The sequence below is a fragment of the Pseudopipra pipra genome, chromosome 25, assembly GCF_036250125.1.
Source record: "Pseudopipra pipra isolate bDixPip1 chromosome 25, bDixPip1.hap1, whole genome shotgun sequence".
Lineage (NCBI taxonomy): Eukaryota > Metazoa > Chordata > Aves > Passeriformes > Pipridae > Pseudopipra > Pseudopipra pipra.
In genome coordinates, this window is record NC_087573.1 from 4,735,196 (window position 1) to 4,760,409 (window position 25,214).

Here is a 25,214-nt window from a genome sequence, read left to right on the forward strand (position 1 = left end):
TGACCCAGAGCTGGGGACACACAGTCCTGGAGTGTCCCAGGGACTCAAAGCTCAAGCCTCAGTGCCCAGCTCCCTCTGGCACGGCAGGGCCAGACCCTGGCTGTCCCTGCAAACAGGGACAAGGGGCTTTTCACTGGTTTATTTCTCATTTCCTCCTCGCCAGCTCTCCTGGCAAAGGGGAGGTGACAGCAGAGGGGAGCAGTTGGCAGCAGCCACGGGGGCTGGAAGGGCTGACGTAAGGGGAAAGATTACAGGGGCTAAATCTGTAGTGTTTGACTCAGCAGCAGCTCAAAGGCTGTGTGATTGTGCCCCACAGGCACAGCCAGGGACATGGGCTTGCATGGGTATCACCCCACACCCTGGGGACAGGCAGGTGCTGAGCAATGACACGAGGTTGTTACCATCAAAACTTTAATTTCATCTGGGCCCTCTGCAAAGCAGGTCACTTGTCACATTAACCAGAACCTGAGTCTGCATCCAGGTCTTGCTCAGTCCTCGGAGGAAGCAGCTGGTGCTGGAGGTTCCCCTGACTCTCAGGGGATCTCAGTCCCACCTGGGACTTGCTGCCACACGTTTCCTTCAGCAGTGACACCACGTGTGTCCCCATCCCACAGTGTGGGTCGCCCTCGTGGCCACCCACTTTACCCACCCAGCACCACAGGAGGAAGGGATGGGACCAGGCTGCCCATGGCTAATGGCCACTTGTCCCCCAGGACAGTGCACTGAGGGTTAGGAGGAGTGGGGGCACAGTGGGAAAGGGGGAACAATGTGCATAAGAGGAATCACCTTCACACAGGGGCCTGCAGTGAGATCCCACACAGTGCCTTCTGCTGGGTTCATGGTGGCAGCACCAGACCCCTGTCCTAAGGCAATGGGGTTAAAAAACGTGCCATAAGCCCTGTGCTTATCCCTCTCAGCCCTCACAACAGCAGCTCTCAGCTCAGGGCTGCACCCCCAGAGGGACCCCCAGACTCCAGAACCAGGCAGGGACCCAGAGCACCTTCCTCCCCACAGCCAGGCCCTGCTCCCAAATATTCCCATTAACCCAGAGACACCAATTCCCTTACACAAGGCAAGTGTTTATTGAAAGTTAACATTTGTAGACAAACTTGTATCTCCCATTTCCCCACGTACACTTAATAGTATTATTTTTAATATAAATAAACATTTAGTGCTGGGAGCTTGGCAGCTTCACCAGCAGCAAAGTGCATCGTGGTGCAAGGTGAGAGGTCAACCCCATCCCTTTCCTTCCTGGGACCATCTTGCACCAGTTTCCAGAGTCCAAATCCAGCAGAGGAGGAGATGAACCCCATGAAAGTGCTGAGACCCGACAGTGTAGAGTCCCTCAGGAGCAGGGACTCATCCTTCAGTGCTGGGACTGAGCAGCCTTTGCTCCAGGCCATCCCAGAGGTGACCAAAGTCCTTGCTCTGCAGAGCCAGGTGAGGGTCCTCTCCCCTCAGCCCCAAAGGAGAAAAAGTCCAGAAAAACAAGCTACAATTCCTATTTCAGCATCATCCCCAGAGGAGCCCAACAGAGCCAGAATAGGGGCTCCCCAGCCTGGTGTCAGTGTTGGAGGAGGCAGGAATGTGAGGGCAAACAGTACCACCCAAGCCAACAACAAGGTAAGAAAGTGGGATTTTGGGCCAGTACAGCACAGGGGATCCCAAAGCCTCCCAGGCAGTGTTGGGCCCCCAACTGCTGTTCCAACTGGGGGCCTCCAGTGGGTTTGTCACCTCCTGCCAGTGCCAGCACCAGTGGGTCACCCCAAGGAAGGGCTGCCCAGGGAGCAGCTTCCTCTCCCAAGCAGCCGTAGGAAGGAGCCTCCAGGTCACTCATGGACAAGTGCTTGGCACTGCTGGGTCCATCCTGCTGGGACAGAGGGCACTCTCAGTGCCAGCAGCCGGGGTGTCCTCAGGGCCAGGCTGTCTCAGGGCTCCTCAACCCACATCAGTGGCTTCATCTTAAAGATATCTGGTGCCATCAGGTGGTTGGGACACAAGTGTCCCCCACGGCCAGCCCTCAGGCAGGGGACAGCAGGACAGTGCAGGGATGCTTGGCCCCACCACCACAGGGCAGAGGGCACTTCTGCACAGGCAGGGCAGTGCCTCAGTCCCACCAGGCCCATCTCAGTCCTCCTCCACCCCCAGTGTGGGGCTCCAGCCCTCACCAGAGGCTCCTCCTCTACATTGCACACAGTGAAGGTCCCTCAGGACCCCAGAGCTACTCATAAATAGGGAACTACAGACTCTACATTGCTTCATGCAGAACAGCTTACACAGCACAGGGTGGGGGGAAGCCACAGACCCCCCGTGCTCGGCAGCATCAGCAGCTGTCCCCCATGGCAGAGGAGCCACCAACGTGTCACGGCTTGGGCTTGGCAGGGACGATCCTCCTCTTGGCACTGTAGAAGTCTGGAGGGCAGAAGGAAAGGGTTGGGAAGTGCCTCCAGCCTGCTGGGAGCAGTGGGGCAGGACGAGGAAGGTGTCCCCAGCGAGGCACCCCAAAATCAGCCAAGGGTTCCATCCTAGAGCTCCCCCACCCAAAGCTCCTGGGGAGAAGAGCCTGCATGTCTCCACCACCTCTTCTGTTTGGTCTCACCTGTGTTTCCACCCCAGGCCCTGACCTGAGAGGGCAGAAATTTCTTAGGAAGAAATTTTTTACAGTGAGGGTGGGGAGGCCCTGGCACAGGTTGCCCAGAGAAGCTGTGGCTGCCCCATCCCTGGAAGTGTCCAAGGCCAGGTTGGACAGGGCTTGGAGCGACCTGGGCTAGTGGAAGGTGTCCCTGCCCATGAGAGGGGGGTTTGGAACTAGATGATCTTTAAGGTCCATTCCAACCCCTTAATGTTCTGTGACTGGGTCTGGCCATAGGAACTGAAAGTGATGAACCATTTTGGGGCATCTTCACCTACAAAACCCACAAGCCCAATGGAATTCCTCTGCCTAACCCCCAGCAACCAAAAGGCACCCAGTTGGTGGCCTTTTTCCCCTTGGAAGGTGGGCTCTGCTCACCCAAGGGAGACCCATGGAAGGTGGTCTCCTCCCCATGCCCTGGAGCCAGGCAGGGCTCTGGCACCCCAGTCCCCTCTGTCTGTCCCTACCATGACACCAATGCCACCGAGCACCCACAGAGTGACACCAAGCCCCCAGCACTCACCTTTGATGGTGGTCTGCCCACGTTTCAAGCCCTGTGGGGAACCAGCCTTGTAAACCTCCGAGCTCTGCTGAGACTCCTCGGGGTGAATCCTGCCAACACAGTCCCTGGAGGGGACCTTGCGGACCAAGGAGCTCCTGCTGTCACTGCTGATGACAGCCCTGACCAGGCTGTGGGCCCCCTGGGGTGGCTGCTCAGCCAGGAAGATCCTCTCCCACTTGAAGGGTCCTTCCAAGGGAGTCTCCGACTCAAAGTCGAAGTTCCAGCGCTGCTGAGCTTCTTCCAGTTGCTGCCTCAGCTTGTCCTCAAAGTCATTCTGGAGCTGGTCGTGGTCCACGGGGCCAAAGAGGTTCCTGCACACTTTGCTGCTGCAGGGTGTCTGCCCAGCCCTGCTGTGGGACAGGGGCATGGTGGCAGCTGGGGGGAAACCAGAGAGAGTTACCAGGTATTGGGAAAGCCAGGAGCAAACTCCAGGGAAGCGTGTTGGCTACCAGAGCATAGCACACGGTAGCCAAGGTGGGACAAGCTGGGCTGGGCTCTGCAGTGAGCCAGCCCAGAGGGGACTGACACCCACCAGCTTCATCCAGACTTTGACTTTTGGGATTTTAGTGGCACCTTAGGCAGAGGCTTGAGCACGGCTGAGGTCACACATAGCCCAGGGAGATGCAGAAGGATGGGGAAGGTGCAGATGTCGACATTCCCCATCCTTCCTCCAGCAGGGAAAGCCCTGTCAGGGCAGAGCATCCAGCACCTGGATGCTGCCACAGGCTCCATCCACAACCCCACTGCATTCCCACTTCCACACAGCCACAAGGCAAGCTGGCACACGGGCAAGTGAAGCAACAGGATGTTTTCCTGGCCAGTTTCTTCATCACAAGAACCCAGACCCAGTGGTAAGGAAACCTTTAAGCAACTGCAAGAACATGCCACAGGCTTGACCACTGTGCTAACCACCCTCCTTATCTGCAGGGAGCTGTTGAGTAACCAGAGACAAGACCTTGTTTGTTTTTTTTCAAATCGGTGCCAAAAGCCTTGACCTTCACAGTAATTGGCAAAGCCTTTCCTTCCGAGCAGTCCTTCCCCTGACACATGTGTGGGGATAATGGATCCCTCACACCACCCACGCTTATGAGGAACCTCAATATAGAACCAGAATTGTCGAGGTGGAAAAAAGACCTCCCAGATCATCAAGTCCAACTGATAAGACGAGCAATGCTCTGGGATTTGACAGCTTTCCAAGCTAAGGGTTGCCCCTGCTGGGACAGCCACACTCATTAAAATTGTTTAAGAAAAAAAGATTCACGGAAATAAAATCCCTGCAAGACAGCTCTGACTGCCCAGCCAGTCTAGGACCCCCAAATCCAGAACATGAAAGACACCCCCACCCAGACTTTCACTCACACCCCCAAACTTGCACAAGGATGGGGTTCTCAGTCTCCTGCAGGGAGGATTTCTGCCCAAACTCAGCACCTGCAGCCCCTCTGGATCACCTGTGCCACATTTCTTTCCCAGATTCCTAAAAGTGTTCAAGGAATGACTGGACATGGCATTAATGCTCTAGTTTAGTTCACAAGGTGGTCTTCAGTCAAAGGCTGGACTCGATCTTGGAGATCTTTTCCAACCTAAATGATTCCATGATTCCATTTCCAGGCACGTTGTGCCACTGGGCAGCTGAAGAGCCTCCAGCCCGGGGGCTGGGGGGGCCACACTCTGTCCCAGGGGCCACCCCAACCCTGTGCCCAAGACTCAGCATCCCAGAGTAAAAATAGAAATCCAGCTTCCCTATCTCCTGGCAGTCTGAGCACACAAACAGGATGACCTCACTGCGAGGCAAGTCCCAGCATGTCCAGGCAAGCCCTGGCAGGTAGTGGGCGGAGGGGGGGACGTGTTCCCACACCCTGACCCCCCCAGCCCTCGCCGCCCGCGTCACGCGCCGATGTCCCGATCCTCGGGCCAACGACACGGCCCAGGTGCCACCCCGGAGCCCGGAGATAAAACCTGCGCCCTGACTCACGGCTGCGGATTTGCCAAAGCCACCAATGAGGGAAGGACGGGCCGGGGCCGGGTCAGCGTCCCCTCCCTCGGGGCTGGCGCCGCTTCCAGCGACCTCTGCCCAGCGAGAGCTTTCGAGGCTCCCCGTACCCGGCTGCGGAGCCCCAAGATTTGGGCAAGGAAGTGGCAGGTGCTCGGCTGCGTTAGAGCCTCACCCGGCCGGGCTGGGCACCCCCGGGGACACACACACACCCCACTGGGGTCCACAGGCACCTGCGACAGCCAGGACCAGTCACCCCAGTTCGGGGAAGGCTGGGGGGGGGGGGGGCAGGAGGGGCTGGGAGCACCCGCACCCGGGGACCGGGGGATGAAGCCGCTGAGCCCGCGCAGAGAACGGCCGGCTCACGACACCGATGGGGCCGAGGTGGGGCTGGCACGGGGGCGTCACGGGGGGGCTGACACGCGGGTGGCCGGACCCCGCGGGCCGGCGGTCACGGAGGATGCTCGGCGGCGGGACCGCGCCCCGCACCGCGCCCCGCTCCGCCGCCACCGGGGGGCGAGCGCGGCCCGGCCCCGGCGGCCCCGCGCCCGCCCGGGGGGCTCCGGGGGCTCCCGGGGGTCCGCACCGACACCCCCGGCCCCGGGCGCGGCCCCGCTCCCGCCCCGCGGCCCCGGGCGGAGCCGCCCCCGCTCCGGGCACCGGCAGCTCCCCGGGCGAACCGGCGCTTCCCCGGTGGAACCGGCTCCTCCCTCCCCGGCCAGCGAAGGGCCGGAGCCTCCAGGACTAGGGAGGGAGGGGGAGGGAACGACTGGAAGCCACCGGGACCAGCATCGCCTCACTCACCGTCAGGTCCCGCCGCGCCTCCCGGTGCCGCCGCCTCTCGCCGCCTTTATAGCGGGAGCCGGGGCGGGGCCAGCCCGCCGCTCCCGCGTCGCCAGGGATTTCCCTCCCGGCCCCGCCCCGCCCCGGGGACCGCTCGCGTGTCCCCATAACCCACGTACCCCGTATGTGATCCCCCCACCGCCGCCGCCGTCCCGGTCCCCGGTCCCCAGCGGGACGGGATGGGACCCCGGGCACAGGGAGAGGGGACCCCCCCCTTCTAGGGGGTGCGGGGACCTGGTATTAGGGGCTACAGGGACCCCCGCGTTAGGAGGTCCAACGACCCCCTTCCTTAGGGGGTGCAGGGACCCGGCATTAGGGGCCACAGGAACCCCCCAGTTAGCACATACAGGGACCTCCTTCCTAGGGGGTTGCTGGCATCCCCCCCCATCAAGGAAATCTGGGATCCCCCCTTCGTTAGGAAACACAGGAACGTTGGGCGAGCTCAGGGCCAACCCCCAGTAAGGGATGGAGGGACCCCCCCCCCCATCAGGGGATGTAGGGACCCCGTTCCTAGGGGGTTGCAAGGATCCCCCCATCAGGGGATACAGGGACGCCCCTGTTACGAGATACAGCGACCCCCTTCCTAGAGGGGAGTCGGGACAGAGAGACCCCCCCATCAGGGACACAGGGGGATAGGGAATACAGGATAGAGGATACAGGGACCCCTCAGCAATGGATACAGGGGTGCCCCATCCCAGCTGGGAGATGCAGGGGTTTAGTTGGCTCGAGGGGGGGGTCCCACCCCACCCAGGCTGTCCCGCCCACCGGGTCACTGTGGGAAGGGGGATAGTGGATTAAGGAAGGGACAGCTCAGCCCCTCGGGGTGCCCACCTCAGAGCCGTGCCAGGATGATGCTGCCCTGGTCCCCAAGTGCTGCCCAACCCATCCTGGGCCACCCCTGGCCCCTCCAGATGGATTTTCTCCCCTGGGTCTGGCTCTGCTCCAAGTGCCGGACCCCCAGCACCCGCTGCGGCCGGAGGAAAGTGTTTGGGGAAGGATCTGCTGTCTGAGTCCTGCAGGCTCCGGGGCAGGGATGAGGAGGAGGAACAAGTCCATGCATGTCCTGCAGGAACCGGTGGCCAGTATTTGGGGGGATCTGTGGCTTAGGTGGAAAGTGCATCCAAGTCCACAGGCAGGAAAGGTGTGAAGCCAGGGCAGCTTCTGCTGGGGCCAGAGGGCACCTGCCCCTGTGCCTGGTTTTTGGTCCATCCATGCCCTGTGGCAGGATAAATTATGCCCTTGGATTTAGCCCACCCAGTGCATGGGGGGCCATGTCCTGCAGCCCCCTCCCAGCCCAGCACACGCTGCCCAGACACTGAGGCATCACGGCCTGGGCACATGGGGACAAACACAACCTGCTGGCGTGGGCACAAGAAGGTGACAGCACACTTCCAAGTGACAAAGACCGTGTTAAAGTGATCCCTTGGGAATGCCAGACCTCCTCGAAGGCCCCTGGAGCTGGTGGGTGCTGGGGTGCTGAACAGGACCCTCAGTATGGAAACCACTTGTGCTTGTCCCGGCTGGACCAGCAGCTTCCCACTGGCTGGAGCAGCTGGAGAATATGTTTGGGCATGTTTGGCTGGAGGCTGCCACGGTGCAAGAGGGTTTTGACATCACTAGTCCCCACTCCGTGGTGCTGGGCCAGGCCAAGTTGCTGGGATTTGGGTGGGTGGTGGCTGCTCAGCACCTTGGCTGCCTCCTGACAGGCACAGTGGGATGAGCAGGAAAGGTGAAAGGAGAATGTAAAGTGTCTTAAATTAATACCACACACTGCAGAAAATCCATCCTGGAAAGCTGCAGTCTGGACCCAAACACTCCCAAACTCGTCCTGTCTTTCCATTTGTAACATGCAGGGAGAGAAGAGGGCAAGCTGGGACAGGGAAGCTGTCGCTGGTTTTTCCACCTAGGAATGATTTCTGCCGCTGGATGCAGTGAGCAGCCTTCAGAGCTGCACTGCAGAGGGTGGACGTGGTGCTGTGTGGTAGCAGATCATTTCCTTGCCAAGCTCCAGCTCTGCTCCAGCTGCAGGTGTGGGTTTGATCCCTCTGGATGTGAGGGATGCCATGGATCCTGATTCAGCACTGGGGCAGCACAGCCTCCAGCTGGGGCTCTGGGATGAAGCAGCATTTACCAGAGGATGCTCCCTGCTTAAACCACCTCTTTTGTTTTTCCCATAAAAGCCTCCCAAGTACACAGAAGGGAATCAGAAGGGAATGGGAACATCCAACCAGCAGCTTTTTAAAGTGGCAGAGGAAGGAGCTTGTGCAACCTGGAGCAGCTCTGTAGCTGCTGATGCAACAGTGAAGGATTCAAAAAGTGAAGTGTCAGTGAGATAACCGACCAGCCTGGCTGCTGAGAACATCCCAGTTCCACCAGGGATCCATCCCAGGGCTAAACCAGCCAGAAAGTCAATCAGACACAGATTTTCCCCTAGGAAAGTGACTCCATAATTCTCTCAGTGATTTTTGGTGGGGTGGGGATCTGCTCCCTGTGCCCTGGGATGGGGGGAGCAGGTTTCTGGCTGTCGCCAGCTCCACTCTCGCTTCCCTTGCTCTGGGAACTGGGGAGCTCTGGCTGCACAGCAGAGTCAGAGGAGACCTCAGCCAAGTGGGTTATTGGAAATGGGAAGTGGGGAGAGGGATGGCGTCAGGGTCTGGGTCAGGGAGTCCATGGGCACATCTGCAGTGGCATCACCAGAGAAAAAGGGGGAGAGGGGGAAGTGTGATTAAGAAAGAAGGTGGTACAGGAACTTTAAGAAAATCCCAAAGGTGACTCATGTTCAGTCCCACAACAAGAATGAGGAGGGGGAAGGCGGACAGGGAGCTGGAGACCAGGATCAGTGCCGAGGGCTGATGGGTTATTTCCTCCTCACCATTTATAGCCACTCTGTGGGATCTGTCACCTCCCCTGTGCCCCTCCCCGAGGGGTCCCAAACCCCCACCCTGGAGGGGTGTGATTGTGGGAGAATCAGTCTTTATATTTCCTTGAACAGCTCATCCTAATGCCTGGAAGCAAGAGGAACATATTAAATGCCTGCACATTTCAAAGAAACCTCCTTCCCAGCATCAGGGGCACCCAAATACTGAGTGGCTGCCACTGCCTTGGCCATGGAGCCTTTGGTTTCATCCCCAGGGGATCTCCCCAGGTGGGTTCTGCAGACACTGAAGGGAGTGGAAGTCTCTGAAGCCACGGATGCAAACGCATTACTCACAGCAGGAGAGGGTGACTCAGCCCGTCCTCAGCCCGGCACAGCCGGAGATCCATCAGGGAACGTGCTGGGGCACATCACTGCTGACTGCCAGCCTCATCCCCTGCCCCGTGTCCCGCTCTGACATGGGCAGCAGCACCCCCAAAAGCCAAGGGGATGTGGATGGGAGCTCCAGCATGGAGCAGGGAGTGGTTTGAATTGAGGGAAAGAGTCGGGCTTTGAGTGCTCCAGGCTTGGATGGGATGGAAACCGGGGAAATGCGGCTTTGTGGAGCCACATTTGGTGGGAATCACATGCTGAGGTCCAACCCCTGCTCATAACGAGTGTTTTAAATGCACACCAATACCTACATGTAGGGATTTTAGATGGTTTTGAGATTTAGTGGTCAAAGGTGTACGTGAAGTAGGGTTTTTTGGGAGGGGGGAATATAATATTCCTGTTACATCAACCAGCATAGAGGGAAAAACAGCAAAGAGCCGGGCAGATGAGCATCCCTCAGGTCTTTTGGGATGGAGTTGGCAGAGATCAGGGCACACACTTCTTTTTCAAGGTGGGATAAACATAAACTCTGCGAAAACCTGAATTTCTGCCCAGGGAAACAACCTGAGAATGGGGAGAACTAACACAGCATCTCCATCCCAGCACAGAGAGAGGGACGAGCCCACGGGGTTGGGGCTCAGTCCTACAAAACACACCTTCCTACACCCCAAAGGTCTAACCAGGGCTGTGTCCCCCCCCTCTGTGGGGCACTGGGGTGACTTTTTTTCCTCCTCAGACAGCTTTTGCTCGCCAGAACACCCCGGGCAGGTGTGAAATCACTGAGTTGGGACAGCAGATCGACAGGGGCTCTCCGGAGGCGTAGGAGGCTCTGCTGGGACAAAGTCCTGGGTATTCCGGCCATAAAAACCCTCTTCAGCAACATTCAAATCACCAAGAATTTTTTTTGTGCGTGCGTTTTTTTTTTTTTTATTATCTCTACTAACAAGCTTTTTTCTTTTAAGTGGGAAACGTGAAGGCTCTTAATGAAAGCCTCACGCTCCAGCAGAAATCTAAATGAACCCAGTGTTCGGCTGGAGGGCGTTTATATCCCAGCGAAGCCTGTTTTCCCATCAGCTCTTTGAAGTGCCCAATTAAGTGATTTTATACTAATAGGATTTTCCCAGGAAAGAAAGACAAGAATGACAAAACGCTGAATGCTTGATTAACTCTGCCCCTAAAAGAACTCGGATCGTGTTAATTGACTGTTTCCCTGCCATATCCAGCCCTTGTTTGCCCCATTTATGAAGGCATTTTGATGAGACACCAGACCCAGCAGAGTGGAAATACAGTCCCACCAGGCACAAATAGGGGATGAGACAGTGCCTAAAACAAGGCCTTTGCTTACTGGAAATATTCCTGGATGCAGAGCTGGGCTATGAATCGGTCGCTTCATTCGGCCCCTCACTCGTTTTCATCCAAGATTGTTTTTAGCCCCATTCAGAGTCATTAACGTAATTGCTTCACTGACTTTCCATGAGCAGCTTGGAAGCTTTGTGGGGTTTTTTTGCTGGCAGCAAAGGCCTCATTGTTCGGAGCATGGCTGGAGTACCTGGCTCCGAACCCCGCGCCCATCTGCCCCTTTATTCACTTGCTGCTTCACCTCATTGCCCACGGCCCCGGCGCAGGACGGGGCAGACCCCTGGCACCACGGAGGGGGCACAGACACCCCGCTGGGAACCGAGCGGCTCCAGCCTCCTGCACAGCTTCCTGCAGGGAAGAAGGTCCATCCAAAACGTCCACACAGGGGGTTGTTTTGCAGCCAGCAATCCCCCGCAGGCATCGCAGCGAGAGGACAGGGAGGACAGGGACTGCTCCAGGAACACCGGGATCTTCCACAGCAGGATTCACCCCCTGGGTGGGAATAAGGAAGGGGAGCATGGGGTGGGATTGCTCCCATCCATGTGGCTCCTGGAGTCCCCAGCCCTTGGCAGCTCTTGGTGCAGCCAGGCCCATGGAAGCTTCTTCCCACATGTGGCACAGTGCTGCTGACGAGGGATTTGTTGGTCCCCAAGCCATGGGATGGTTTGAAATCCATCGGGAGCTCGATCTGGCCCCTCACAGCTCTGTGTGAGAAGGGGGTGACAGCAGGAGCTGCTGACTGAACACCTGCTCACGATGTCACCTCTAAAACAGCCCTGATTTGGTGGAGCACCCTCTGCTCAGAGCACTCAGACAGGAGGGTGCAAGGCAAGTCCCTCCACTCCCACTCCAAAATAAATATTTTGGTGATACCAAAATGGTCTGTCCCACACAAACCTGTGCTCTGGGAGGTGCCTGCTGGCCCGCTCGCCCATCCCGCTGGCTCACCGTGTGTCACCATCCCCTGGGATCTCCCTGTCCATGTCATGCATTTTGGGAATGCCACCACTCCAGGTGAGGGTGGGCACAGGGTCGTGATTCATTCTCCCCTGTGCTCGGGGGCGAGGGGAAGGGCTGGGCGTGGGGAGAGGGAGGGAAGGGGAAGAGCCAGGGGCAGATCAGCCCTGATCATGCCTGATCATGCCATGTAGGAGGGCAGCACTCGGTCCATGGACAGACAGACAGATGGACAGACCCCTGTCTTGCACAGTGACTTGTGCTGGTGCACAGTCTGGTGTGGAGCAGAGGGAATGGGAGGGGACAGCTGACATGGCAATAAACCCGTCGGTGGTGATATGAGAGCCACCACCTTGACACCAGGGTAAGGGTCGATTGCACTTTCCCTTCTCTGTGCAGAGCAGGATTTCCGGGAGTGGGGATGAAGCAGCAGCTCTCACCCCACACCGAGCCCCCGCCTGGCCCTGAGCTGGACTGTGGGGATGAACGTGCTCCACACACTGATGGAGCTCTGCCCAGGTCCACCAAACAGGGACCAAGGTCGGGGAATTCCAGGTGCCAAAATAAAACCTTTTTCTTTCAGTTTCAGCCACCCTCGCTGGTTTCTGGGCCTCGCCTTTGGAAAGGAAATTCACTGGCACTTGGAGCTGCTCTGAGCAGGGCCACAGAGGATGGAAACAGGTTTAAAATGTCCTGTACTTCACCCACCAGCAGTGGTGCTGCACCAGAGCCCTTCCCACCTCCGTAACAAACCTGGGCTTTGCAGAACACTGAAAAGTTTAGAGATGATCAACTGTAAATCCACAAAGGGAGCAGGAGGGAGACAAAGAGGGAGAGGGAGGTTGTGAAACTGGGGACTGTCCCTTTGTGCTGGGCACTGCTAAGGCACCTCAAATCCTGGGTTCAGTTCTGGACTCCTCATGACAGGAAAGCCATCGAGGTGCTGGAGCGTGTCCAGAGAAGGGAATGGAGCTGGGGAAGGGTCTGGAGCACCAGGAGCAGCTGAGGGAACTGGGGGGGCTCAGCCTGGAGAAAAGGAGGCTCCTTCTCACTCTCTGCAACTCCCTGACAGGAGGGTGGAGCTGGGTGGGGGTTGGGCTCTGCTCCCAGGGAACAAGGGACAGGACAAGAGGAAATGGCCTCAAGCTGTGCCACGGAAATTCAGGTTGGACATCAGGAAAATTTCTTCCCCAAAAGGGTGGTCAGGCTCTGGAACAGGCTGTCCAGTGCAGTGGTGGAGTCACCACCCTTGGAAGTGTTAGAAAAGCGTGGACATGGCACTTGGGGACAGGGGTTAGTGGTGAACACGGCAATGGGGGAACGGCTGGACTTGAACTTAGAGGGCTTTTCCAACCTAAATGACTCCGTGATTCTAAGAAACTTGAAACCCTAAAAACATGTCTACAGGTCAAAAAAACACCCCACGGGTCCCTGGCAAATGTCCCCTGCGCAGGGGAACTCCTGAGTCCAGTTCTGGTGAACTTTCCTCCACGAGTTTCCGAGCGGCACGTGGCAGCCAGGCAGCTGAGGGACAACTTGGCAGGAGCTGCAGTGGACACACCTGGAGCCAGCCTATCTCCCCAGCTGGGGCAGCCTCCTCCCACAAAGTTTATAGTACAAGTGCATGAAAAGCTGATCAATCCAGCACCAGGAAGGCGCGGCCCCAGTGCAGGCAGAGCAAAACCACTGGTGTTAGTCAGAAATACATGGAGCCCTCACAGCACCTTCCAGGGCCTGAAGGGCTACAGGGAAAGGGGAGGGGGATTCTTCATCCAGAACTGGAGGGAAAGGACAAGGGGGAATGGCTTCCTACTGCCAGAGGGCAGTGTTAGGTGTGATATTGGGAGGAATGTTCCCTGAAAGGGGGGTGAGGCCCTGGCACAGGTTGCCCAGGGAAGCTGTGGCTGCCACCCTGGAAGTGTCCAAGGCCAGACTGGATGAAGCTCTGAGCAACCTGGGCTAGTGGAAGGGCTGCAGAATGAGATGAGCTTTAAGGTCTCTTCCAATGCAAACCAGTCTGGGATTTTATGAAACAGTGACTGCAAACACTGACGTTGAGCTGTCAGTCAGTGGGGAAGGCTGGATGGTGCTGGGTCTTCCTGATGAATATTGTTGAATATTCATGTTCTGAGCAGCCTCTGCCCACGGGGAGATAATGCCTGTCTCACAGCTGGCAGGGCTGATTTTCCCAAGTGACACCCAGGGTGACACAGTGCCCCACCCTGCTACCACTGCCCCACCCTGATAGCAGGGAGGGCTGGGGCTGCCCAGGGCCTGTCACACCACGTCCTCGTTGTTTTGGGGGTGGTGCCATCAGCCCATCACAGCCTGTCAGTGTCTCTGTTGTCCAGCAAATGCCTAGGGACAACAATCTGACTGTAGCAGGATGAATCCTCTGGTAGTCAGGGAGTAATACCATTGTAATCAGTGACAGAATCTATCTGGGAAGGACACACACTTCCCTTTCCTGGCTGGGATCACTCCCACAGAAAATCTTACTTAGAGGACCAAGCACAAACACCACCCAAATCGATGTGAAGATTTGTTCAACTCCCAAGTTATGTCAGACACTAAATTATTAAATAATAGCCGGATGAATCACTTGGGAACGAACATAGCGTTCCTCTTGCATCGTCTACTTTATATTAGTCTGGACCTCGTGTTTATTTTAGTCCCCAACAGTGTTTGTTTGAAGGGCACTAACAGAGAGAACTTGTGGCCCTGCCCCAGTGAAGCTGCAGAAATGAAAGAGCCACCCCAGACAGTGACTGTTTCTAGGAAGCCAGAACACTCCTCACGCAGAGGGGATGCGGCTTCAGCTCCGGCAGCCGCTTCCCCGGCTGACTGTGAATGTTGCCAAAGCGAAAATTGGCTTTATTTTGCCTCTCCTTGGCAGGTTGAGGTGTGAAATGGGAGCCAGCTGCATTCCAGCATCAGGGAAATGCAGACCTGCCCCTTTACAGCCCCGTGCCAGCACCTCATGTGTGGGAGCTAAGGTCGAACCGGAGCGACTGGAATTGCACTCCTGCCCTTCGGCCTTCTGTTTGCAAAAGGGGTTGATGCCCCGGTTTTTTCAGTGTTTTTCCTTTTCCAGCCAAGAGACTCTGCACTACAACAGCACCAGAGCAGGGGGATTCATGGTGGGGACTGCAGCTCAGGTTTTGGGTGGTATTTCTGGTGTAGGATTTGAATGTGGGTACAGGACAGGGATTAAATCCGGCAGAAACTGGAAAGTTTGTCAAATGTTCAGACACTCTGAGGATCTTTATGTCAGGAGACATTGGGGGCATCTCAAGGTGATGAGATAATGGCAGATGAAAGTAAAACTAGAAGCTGAAAAGAGGTGATAACAGCAGAAAAAGGCTGCAGAACTGCTCAGGCACTGGTCACGTCCAGAGGTGGGTTCTGCTGGCAGGTCCCCACGAAGAAGTTCAGAGATAAGAACCTGTAACCTGCTCCAGGGCTGGTGCACAACACCTACAGGCACTGTGTAGTTCTCTCTGATCTCCTCTGACTTCAAACAAAAGCAAATGCAAAGGCAGAGGAAGGATGAAACACAAGGATCTTCGATCAGTAAGGTATTTTAGTTCCTGGTATGGCTGAAGGACAAGAAGAGCAGAGCTCCACAACCAGGTGGGGTTTGGAGGAAGAGGGAGGGATAACACAGCACACCTGCTTGTCCAAGAAAAAAAATAAAGCTACTACATTCGGCTCTGGACTTCTGAAGTTCTTTTCTGCTCTTTTAGCAAGGAGGCAAATCAGTTTAATAGAGGAGAAAGCAGAAATTACCAGGCTCTCCCCCTAAACTGGGCTTTGGCTGCAACTCTTCCCAAGGCTCAATTTTGACATTAGCACTGAATATGATTACACTGGCTTCCTTCAGCTTTCTGAAGAGGGTCACTTGTAGCCCAAAACCTGGTGAATTTGAGTGGAACAGACAAAAACTAATGTTGCAAATACTTCACTTTGTTTTTCTAACACCTGTCTGTCAGCATTGCTTTTCTACAGTTTCCTGACACAACTACCACGTGGATGTGGACATGTCATCCTGCACATTGAACTGCAGCAGCTCTCCAGAGTAGCTGAAACACAGTTTTTTTAACCAAAAGCACTGTCATTATTGGGGAGGGCCACAACTCCTCACCCAAACACGACCCCGCCCAAAGGTCAGTGGAACAAATCGCAACAAAACCGGGAACATCCTTAACCTCTCCCTTTTCTAAGTGCAAGGCACATTCTTAACATGATCTTCTGTCATAAATAAGGAGCAGCATGGACATAAAAAGAAAAAAACAAGATCCTTTTCTTCCCAAACCCATTTGCACACAATGATCTCCCCGGGGACAGTGTGAGAAAAGAACCTCTGGGATGCACTCAGGCACTGCTGAGGAGCCTGAGAGAACTCAAGATTAACCCCAGGATGCTCCTGCCTGAAGCTGGGGCAGCTAAACCTCTCCTCTAATTAGAAACACAGCTGAGATCACTGTCAACACCATGAAATAGGACACTGGGACAACTTGGAAGGTGTCAGGCAGCAGTGAGTGACCCATCACCCCTGGGGTCTTTGGAGCAGGGCTGTGGCTGAGGATGGGGTGCTGCCAAGGAGCCTTGGATAGTGTCCCTCTGTCCTCTCCTGGCCAGGACACACTGCTTGGTGGCTTTTCCTGGTTTCAGAATCTCTGGGGAGAGCCAAGGGCTGTCCCTGGTCTTACAACACCAACACTTCCTTGTACATTTAATTTCAGAGTATTAAACACAAGCCACAAGGCTCTACCTGTAAATCACACTGCCAGGCCGGTCACTCCCTCACAGAAAGGAATGGGAAGCCTGAAATCCATGAATGTATTGCTGCATAAAAAATAACTCTTGCTAATTACACCCTGGGGGAAGGGCTGATCAGTCAGCATTTTTACATATTTATATATTTCCCATCTTTCTCCAGAAGCTACTTACTTTGTTTCCCTTCAATGCCCCCCATTATATAAAACCAGCACAGTTCTGATCAAAGAGGCAACTTCCTTATTCAGTTGAGGAGTAAAATAGTCAGAAACCCGAAGCTGAAATACTTCCAGTTCCGCAGACTCTGTTGGGTCTGAAAACCACAACCTGCTTCCCCGCTGGCACTTCAGATTTCTGTCCCTGCAGCAGCTGAAACAACCGAAGGCTCCTTGTCCCCCCATGTAACCACAGGAGGAACAGCCCTGAGACACCACAAGCTGTGACCCTTCCACACCTCAGACAGTGCCAGAAGCACGCAGGGAAAGGGAACAGAGCTGTGCACGCCCCTGGGCAGCGCCAGCACGGTCGGGATGTGGCACTTGGGGAGCAAACGCGGCCCAGCCCCGGCGCGGAGGAGCCGCCCGGGCCGGGCCCGCCCTGACCTCTGCCGGGGGCCTGCAGCAGTGCACGGCCCGGGCCGGCTCCACCCGCTGCTCCCTCACCCTCCGCGGTGAAACAGGGTCCTCCTCAGGGAAAAGAGGGTCAGGGAAGAGCCAGGGAACCTGCCTCTGCCTTCCCAGCTCACCTGCATTTCAGTGACACACCGCAGCACACAGCATTCACTGCTCAGGAGAATCACTCGTTTAGGTTAGAAAAGACCTTTAAGATCAAGCCCAACCACAAACAGTACTGAGTAATTAAAAAATCAATCAATCCAGACACTGAACTCAGCAGCCAAGGGGGCAGCACCAGCAGGTCCTTCCTTTACAGCTTCACCATCACCTTGTCCTTGCCTGGACAGCACCAGTGAAAGAAATTCCATCATTAGACTGTTCAGTGTGAGGGATTTAATATCTAAACCACACAACTGAACCAATGGAGCACATCTTCTCCTGGATACAGGACCAAGGGAACAGGGCAGTGTGGGACATCCACTTGCTCTCCAGTCGTGCCACAGTTTTACAGGGAGTGAATCTTCATGCAAAGCTCTGGTTTCCAGACCAGTAATTCCCAAACTGAGGAAGGAAGAACACCTTCAATGCTGTGCCCAACCCACACCCAAGATGCAAAGCAGTGAACCCTTGCATCTCTAGCTGGTTTTCCAAGGAAGCATTATGGGGATCCCTGTTGGGCAAGAAGTGCCATCAGCTCCTGAATCCACCCTGGCTGAAGGGATTGGATTCCCGTGGAATTCCCTGAGGAGCAGAGGTGAGCAGAGACTGCAGGCACAGCCCTGTTGGACAGTTCAGGTGAGCTATATATAGCCAGGTGTGGTGACTGTCAGTCAGGTACGAGTTAAATACCGAACAACGAGTTGTAACCAAAACTTTAATCCCAAGGATCTCACAAAAGACATTTTACAAGTGACATGAAAAGTCTTTTACAGTAAAGAAATGTTTAACTCCTAAAGTTTACAATGTACCATTAGACACTTAACACATCCACTCCAGGTGTCAGTTCTGCTTGTGGATTTGGTCTATTCAGAGGTTCTGGAATAGATGGTCAATCAACAATCGGCTAATTAAGGACTCTACTCACACCAAGTACAAAATTAACTGATCCTACAGCTAAAAATTTGTAATTCATGGAATATAAAGCAGCTCAGTTCCAAGTAATGCAGTCAGAACTGGAGCTGGATGAAGCTGCAGCCCAGCCCTTCCCTCCCCGTGCCACTGGCTCGCTGCTCTGACTCTTCCCTGCAACTGGGCTATGGAGCACCCACATCCTGCTCTGCTCCAGGCCACAATTCCACAAGGAACACACCATCCCAGCACACTTCCTTGAGAGCTGAGCCCCAGCAAACCCCCCCCCAGCTACAGACACAGACCATTTACCATTCCACACACACACAAACCATGTCTGATGGTACATTGGAAAACCATTAATAATACAAATCATAGGATCTGCTCAGAACCATATACAGATTCACATCTTTACATTTGCCACCTGTTACAAGATACAAGGAACAAAGCAAGTTCAACAGCTAAAACATTTTAAAAATGCACCAAGCTTTATGAAGTTTCAAAACAAAACAATGTTCTGTACATACTCCTGGCCTCGGACCTGGTGACTTCCTGTACACAGCTCCTTCCCACAGTCCTATTTCCTCTCATTTGACCTGGAGCGACTGAAGGACAACAGACAGGTTAGGTTTGCTTAAATCCAAGGTGCCAAGAGCAGCAGATTTTCCTTTAAACCCCCCAGTCCCGATCAGCAGATATTAAAGCATTTAAAAGATACTGTTCATTTAATAAAACTGAGTATTTAATTCTTCAAGGTGAAGAACCCTGTAAGATACTGGAGGTATTTCTCCACCACCACCTTTATCAGTATTACCAAGGCACAGAAAGTCATTTTTACATGTTTACTCAGAACACAAGTACTGGAAGACTCTTCTTACCTGCGAGACCTGGAAAAGGAGCGAGAAGGCTTGTGGTTCCTCTCCCGTGAGAGTGATCTCTCTCTTCTTCTGTCTCTGGAGAGGGACCTGGTACAGATCACACCACCACATGATCAGAGCAAAGCTCAATTAGGCCAACAAGGCTCCTGAAGCTTCCCTTCAGGAGTGAAGTTTTTGAACTATTCAACCAGAGGAAACCTGTTGCAGATGCCATTAACCTTCCCTTCAGGGAAGAAGGATCAGCTTGAGCCAACAGCTTATGCTGTGCTGTGCACAGGCACCTAGTCCTCTGCAGCAGGTTTTTTTGCAGAATCCAACCTGATTCAATCCTGAAGGTCTTTTCCCACCCAAATGGTTCTATGATTCTACACTTCTGGCAAAGAGCAGCACATTAACACAAACTCTGTGGAAAAACTGGCAGAAAACCACAGGGCAGCTGCAGAATGGAAAATACTTCTATTCTTAATATCCTTCCACTGCTAACTCTGGAATCTCAAACAGCTGAGTAATTCCAGGCAAACGACATGGCAGAAGCAAACCTATTTCCTTTTTACCAAACTATGGTCTGAATGTGCCCAGCACATGGGGCTGTTCTGGGCTGTTCCTTTTCACACCTCCAGGCCAGAGCAGCCCGTGGGGTAAGGAGGGGATTCGTACCTGCTGCGGCTCCGGGAGAAGCTTCTCCTTCGTGGAGATCTAAAACCAGAAAACCAGACGTGAGGCACTTTATCCATTCTTTGAGCATTAACGGGGTGAGGCATTTCCCAACTTGTCAAACTCACTGTTGGGCCCAGGGAACGTGCCAAGAATAACTGGCATCCATCATCCAGTAAAAGGCATGGAAAGATTAGGCAGTAAAACCAAGCTCAGTGTGAACAGCACGTTTCCAACCACGAATTCACTTTAACTAAGAATGCGTCAGAGCAGAGTTGTCCAATGCAACACTTTCCATTTCAACTAAATACACTGCCCAGAACACCACACCAAAGTCCCACAAGTGGTTCCAAAAAAAAAAAAAAAAAAAAAAAGCACAGAGCAAATGTTTTGGAACCCATGCAAGCCAAAAAGGTCCGTAACAAGGCATAAGAGATATCAAGTGGGAAAAAAAAGTGAAAATGCGCTCAGTGTCAATTTGATAATGCCATTAAGTGCTACATTAGAACTGCATATTTGTGATTGTCATTTTTAATGCCATCGAGTGTGTTTAGACTATTTTCTTATAAAAAAATTAAAAAATTAAAAATATAACCTTAGCTCGGCCCAGTTCATCCCAAAAAGTAATTGTTTTTAAGTTTTGAAAACTGTTAGTAAAACCATTTAAAGGTGATAGGATTTTTCTGGCAAGGAAAAGCTACATTTGTTAGAGCTTTATTAAAAATTTAGTTTGGCATCTCACATGCAAATATCCTGGTTTTTACGTTATTCACAGTGTAAGAGCTTCCATATCACCCTTAAAAGTTTTCTCAAGCAACATATGTACGTTACCACTCAATTATGCACAGCCAGCCTTTGATTGAGAAAAGTAATTACTTATAAGCCGCTTACTCCTTATTTTAACCAGCAGTAAACTGTATAAGCAGGAAAAACTTACAAGTCTTTGGTTTCAACAAGCTAGAAATGGTGAGGTGAGGCTGCCGGACTGACTGCCAAGAAGAATTTGCTGAAAAGGTTTTGCCAGATGTTGCGTTGTATTTAGTTGGTTGGCGAAGGGGGTGTTGTGGATTTTTCCTGCTTTTTTGTTAGCCGAAGGCTGCTGCTGTAGTTGTTGTGAAGACATTTGGTAAATAAACAGCTGAGCTGATTGGCCGGGAATGTGTGGGCGGTCGAGGTGGCTGCTGCCGATTTGGTTAAGGTTGGAGAGAAGGCTGAGAGAAAACAGCATGCTCGGGAACCAAAGGGCGGTGCAACCTGACGACTGGCCATGCCTGGGTCATGTGAAACGACACCAGCCAAGCTGCATGGGGCGCGCTGGTCACATGACGCTGAAAGGGCTAGTTGGCTGGCTAATGCAGACTCAGAGGGTGGTGAGAAGAGACATGATGGTGACTCTGTAACGGGTTCATTTTTATTAATAGATGGACCAAAAAGCATAAAAAAAATGAAAAACAAGCCATCAGTACAACCATCTATTAGCTAACAATACTCCTAATGTGTTATTTTTTTTTTTTTTTTCTTTTCAACAGCAAAAGGGTAAGCTTGAAAACCCTGACTCGGGAGGACTTCACTCACCTGCCACAGGTAAATTCAGTCCTGTAAAAACCACGCTGCACATCTGAACAGCCAGACTAACTAGTCTGGGTCCAAGAACGTGCCAGTTCCCAAAAGTCCTGCTATATATTAGAGGTGTGTTTGCAAACCTCGACTGACAGGATTATCACACGATGCTTTAATTCTAACACTAAAGTGTAAAGATTCCAGATGTTTAAAGCAACTGTTACTCGATCCATTATTAAACAGCTGCCTGCTTGGGAAGTATTTAAATTCTGCAAACAAAGCGGAGAAACCCATCGGTATGGAAATGCTAAACTGCTGTATGTCATGTTCTGCCATTATGGAATAAAGGAATGGAACAGCCTAAGTTGAAGTATGGGGAAGAAAGGGAAAGTGTGACTAGAAGACGAGCAGATTTTAGGAGGAATGAGGATAAGCCCAGGACAGAGGGCACTGACTACCAACTGCACAGTCACCTAAGGACAAAAGCCAACATTCAACACAACTTAAAGTTCACCTCGATTTTGTGGAGGGGTTGATTTGGGGATTTTTTTGGTTTTTTTTTTTTTTTTTCAGCATTTGTCATCTCCAAATCATGATCAGATAGATGAATGTTATCCATCAACATGCCTTTAACAAGCCTGCTTCTAGGATGCTACAGTGGTAACAGTGCCAAGAGCTCTAGGTGTGCTGTGCCCCCAGGTACCTGCGCCGAGGGGGAGGACTCCTCCTGCGATAGTCGTCCCGGGGACGCCGGCCCCACGAGGGAGGGGGGCCGCGGTTCCGACTCCGCTTCTCCCCATTGGAGAGCTCCACTCTGACTCGGCACCCACACAGCGTTCTGGGAAGAGACACGGACACGTTAGTGCTTCCAGGGAGAAGTCAGCGTGGAATAAAAGCTGCCAAGTGCAGAGAAGAAAAAGGAGCAGATAAGGTAAAAACATTCTGTCTACAGGCAAAAGTAAAGTGTTCAGAACAACTTCTGCGTGACAGTGGCTGCACCACCCCTGGAAGGGTTCAAGGCCAGGCTGAACGGAGCTCTGAGCAACCTGGCCTAGTGGAAGGTGTCCCTGCCCATGGCAAGGGGTGGAATGAGATGTGTTCTAAGGTTCCTTCCTCCCCAGACCAGCCTGGGATTCTAGGGCAGAGAAAAGGTTTGGTTGCTTCTGAAAGCTACTGTGCCAGTAAAGGAGGCAGGGAAGAAACCAAGGCGAGTTTCTCTAATCAGTTTTACCTCTTTATAGTTACGCTATCTTCAGTTTAGCACATACACAGACACCCAAATCATTTCTAACTTGAGAGTCCAATTCGGAAGTGCAAAATTAACCTGCCCTTCTTCCTGAATAGCATCAGGATGATTTTGACTGGATATTGGGAAGAAATCTTTTCCTGTGAGGGTGGGGAGGCCCTGGCACAGGTTGCCCAGAGAAGCTGTGGCTGCCCCATCCCTGGAAGTGTCCAAGGCCAGGCTGGACGGGGCTTGGAGCAACCTGGGCTAGTGGAAGGTGTCCCTGCCCATGGAAGGGGGTGGGACTGCATGAGCTTTAAAGGTCCCTTCCAGCTCAAACCATTCCGGGATTCTACTTCTGCACTATTAAGAAAACCCTTGGATCACACAAATAACAACCACATCAAGTCTTTGGCCCTGCAGTTGAAACTTTCCAATTTACACAGCAAAACTACCCAAAATTTCTTTTTCACAAGCCGAGCCAAACATACAAGTAACACATCTTACCTTCCATCTAGTTCTCTTACTGCATCAGCTGCATCTCGTGGATCTTCGAATTCCACAAAGGCAAAACCGGGAGGATTTCTCGCCACCCACACACTGCGCAGTGGTCCATAGTAGCCAAAGGCTCGCTCTAATTCCGTTTTGTTGCCATTGTTTCCAAGGTTACCCACATAAACCTTGCAGTCCAGCGGACAAGAGTCGCGATGCATTGCTAGGACAAGAAAAAAGAAGTTCACGCCTATTTAAACACAGAGCGTGCACTTGTTCACTTCCAAGAAAGTCGTTCTGTTGGCTCCTTCCGCCTGAAACTTCAGCGGAGATACGACCTGATGCGATGGAAATATTAATCTGTGTGCAAGGGGCGGGCAGGGGGGGGGTTAATATCGAACAAAAAAATCCGAGTTGTTATGTCGCAGTGTGATTAAAATTCACTGTTTGGAGGAATTTCGGCTACTTTTAATGTTTACGGCTTTAAAGGGGAGGGGTGGGGGGGTGTCCCTACGCCCTTTCCCTGCTTAGCGCGGGGGGGCCCGCAGGGGGCGCAGCGCGGGGGAGGCTCCATTGTTCCCGGATCGGGATTAGGATCGGGATCAGGGGGATCTGCACATCCGGGGGTAGCAGTGCCATCCCCAGCCGAGCCCCGCCGGCAGCGCCCGGGGAATCCCTACGGAGCGGCTCGTCGGTGCGTCGTGAGGGACCAGCGCTGCCGCGGGCGGGCGGGACGGCGCCACTCCGCCCCCGCGGCACCTCCCGCTCTGCCTCGCACACCACCGAGAGCAGGCTGAGCACGGGCTCGTCCAGGCAACCCGCGGCCTCCCCGCCGCCTCCCCTCAGCGTTGCGGCGGCCGCCGCCCGCGGCCCGGCCTCACAAAATGGCGGCCGCTCTTTGTTTGCCGCCGATGCCGCCTCCATCCGCCCCGCCGGGGCCCGAGACCACGGGTGCCGCCGCCTCCCCCCACAAGCCCTCTGGGGTGAAGGTCCTCACCGATGCTCAGAGGGAGGGCGCGCGAAGGGAGCCCGCGCTAAACTCAGCCGACTCGATCCCTCAGCGAAACCCCAGCTCCGCTTTTCCTCACTGGACAAAATGGCGGCTGGCGCTTACCCCGCCCGCCTTATATACGGCCATCCCTCTCCCACGTGACGCGAGGCGACAGCGAATCAGAGAGCGCCGTTGAGCTGATTGACAGGTGGCGTCACTCGGCGGGCGCGGGTGGGCGGTGCCTCCGCGCCAATGGCGGGAGCGCTGAGGCGGCTCTGCGGGCCCCGCCCGGGCCCTGGGATCAGAGAGCGGCAACACCCTCGAAAATGTTGGTTTTTAATGGCCGAAATGAAAAATAAAGTTTTATTTCCTCGTGTCTCTTGCCCGGTCGGGTCCCTACGGGCCGTGGCTTTTAAGCATCATCCTCTCAGCACTGGGGTTTACACGTATGAACACTTCGTACGAGCAAACTGCTGTAAACTCACAAGTTTGGGCAGATTTTATATGGGTTTATGAGGCCCAAGAGAGGGAATTGGTTTTTTTAGCACTTGAGAAAACAGTATTAGAACTGAGGAATTTTATTTACAGATACACAGTGCTGTTGATGTGCTTTACTAAACTCTCCTTCATACATGACATTTATACAACATGAGTTTTAACATGAATTAAACAAATAACTTGCTCTGAAGGGGTTTCCCTAGATAAAAAACCTCTTATTTTGGGTTATCAGGTAATATAAGAATCCCCATCTGAGGCTGTTGCTGCAATAACCTCCCAAAACCTCCCTTTGCAGCCAAGCTGTGTTTAATCCAGACTTTATGTCTTTGACCTGGGCCAGGGAAGACAAATTTCTCTGTACAAGTAGAATTAATAACAGTTTAAATCAAATTATATGAGATAAGGCATTCTGAGTACAAATTAATGCATGTGGACTGTGTTTTCCAAGCAGGAACTGTGCAGAGGATGGGACGTCCTCAGTCTACGGGAATTCTACCAGCATGTAAATAAACCCCAGCTGGCATTAAAAACAACTAGCTGAGATAATTCCTTAGAATTTTCCAAAATATTTTGCAGCATCGTCCATTATTTTTAAGAGCTTTTTCTCAGTAAAATCCTCCAAGGGTCAAAACTGGCCAGGAGACAGAAACACAACAATGATTTTGAGGTAACGAATGCCCTAAAGTATCTTTATCATGTGTGCAGTTATCTCACAGTTACCTGCCTTTAATTAAGGAAATCTAATCCATTGTAATCTAAATTAGCTGATGGTTAATTTCCTGAGGCAACACAAACAAAGGAAATAATTTGAAGCTTGGGGCTGTTCAACCATTTCACTTTGTGACTTCTTGGAGACAGTGATTTC

At 53.4% G+C, this 25,214-nt stretch overlaps 2 protein-coding genes across 2 annotated transcripts; both read right to left on the minus strand.

Annotated features, from left to right (window-relative positions):
• Positions 1-1,058: 1,058 nt before the first annotated feature.
• CDKN1A (cyclin dependent kinase inhibitor 1A) lies at positions 1,059-6,043 on the minus strand. Its single transcript, XM_064636173.1, has 3 exons — positions 5,989-6,043; positions 3,156-3,569; positions 1,059-2,412 (listed from the first exon to the last, which is right to left on the minus strand). Exons 2-3 carry the CDS (start codon positions 3,559-3,561, stop codon positions 2,363-2,365), a joined length of 456 nt encoding a protein of 151 aa, XP_064492243.1. The 5' UTR covers positions 3,562-3,569; positions 5,989-6,043; the 3' UTR covers positions 1,059-2,362.
• Positions 6,044-17,843: 11,800 nt separating this feature from the next.
• SRSF3 (serine and arginine rich splicing factor 3) lies at positions 17,844-23,992 on the minus strand. The gene is made up of 6 exons (XM_064635971.1): positions 23,858-23,992; positions 22,876-23,083; positions 21,847-21,981; positions 19,587-19,625; positions 18,930-19,016; positions 17,844-18,656 (listed from the first exon to the last, which is right to left on the minus strand). Exons 2-6 carry the CDS (start codon positions 23,079-23,081, stop codon positions 18,629-18,631), a joined length of 495 nt encoding a protein of 164 aa, XP_064492041.1. The 5' UTR covers positions 23,082-23,083; positions 23,858-23,992; the 3' UTR covers positions 17,844-18,628.
• Positions 23,993-25,214: the final 1,222 nt, after the last annotated feature.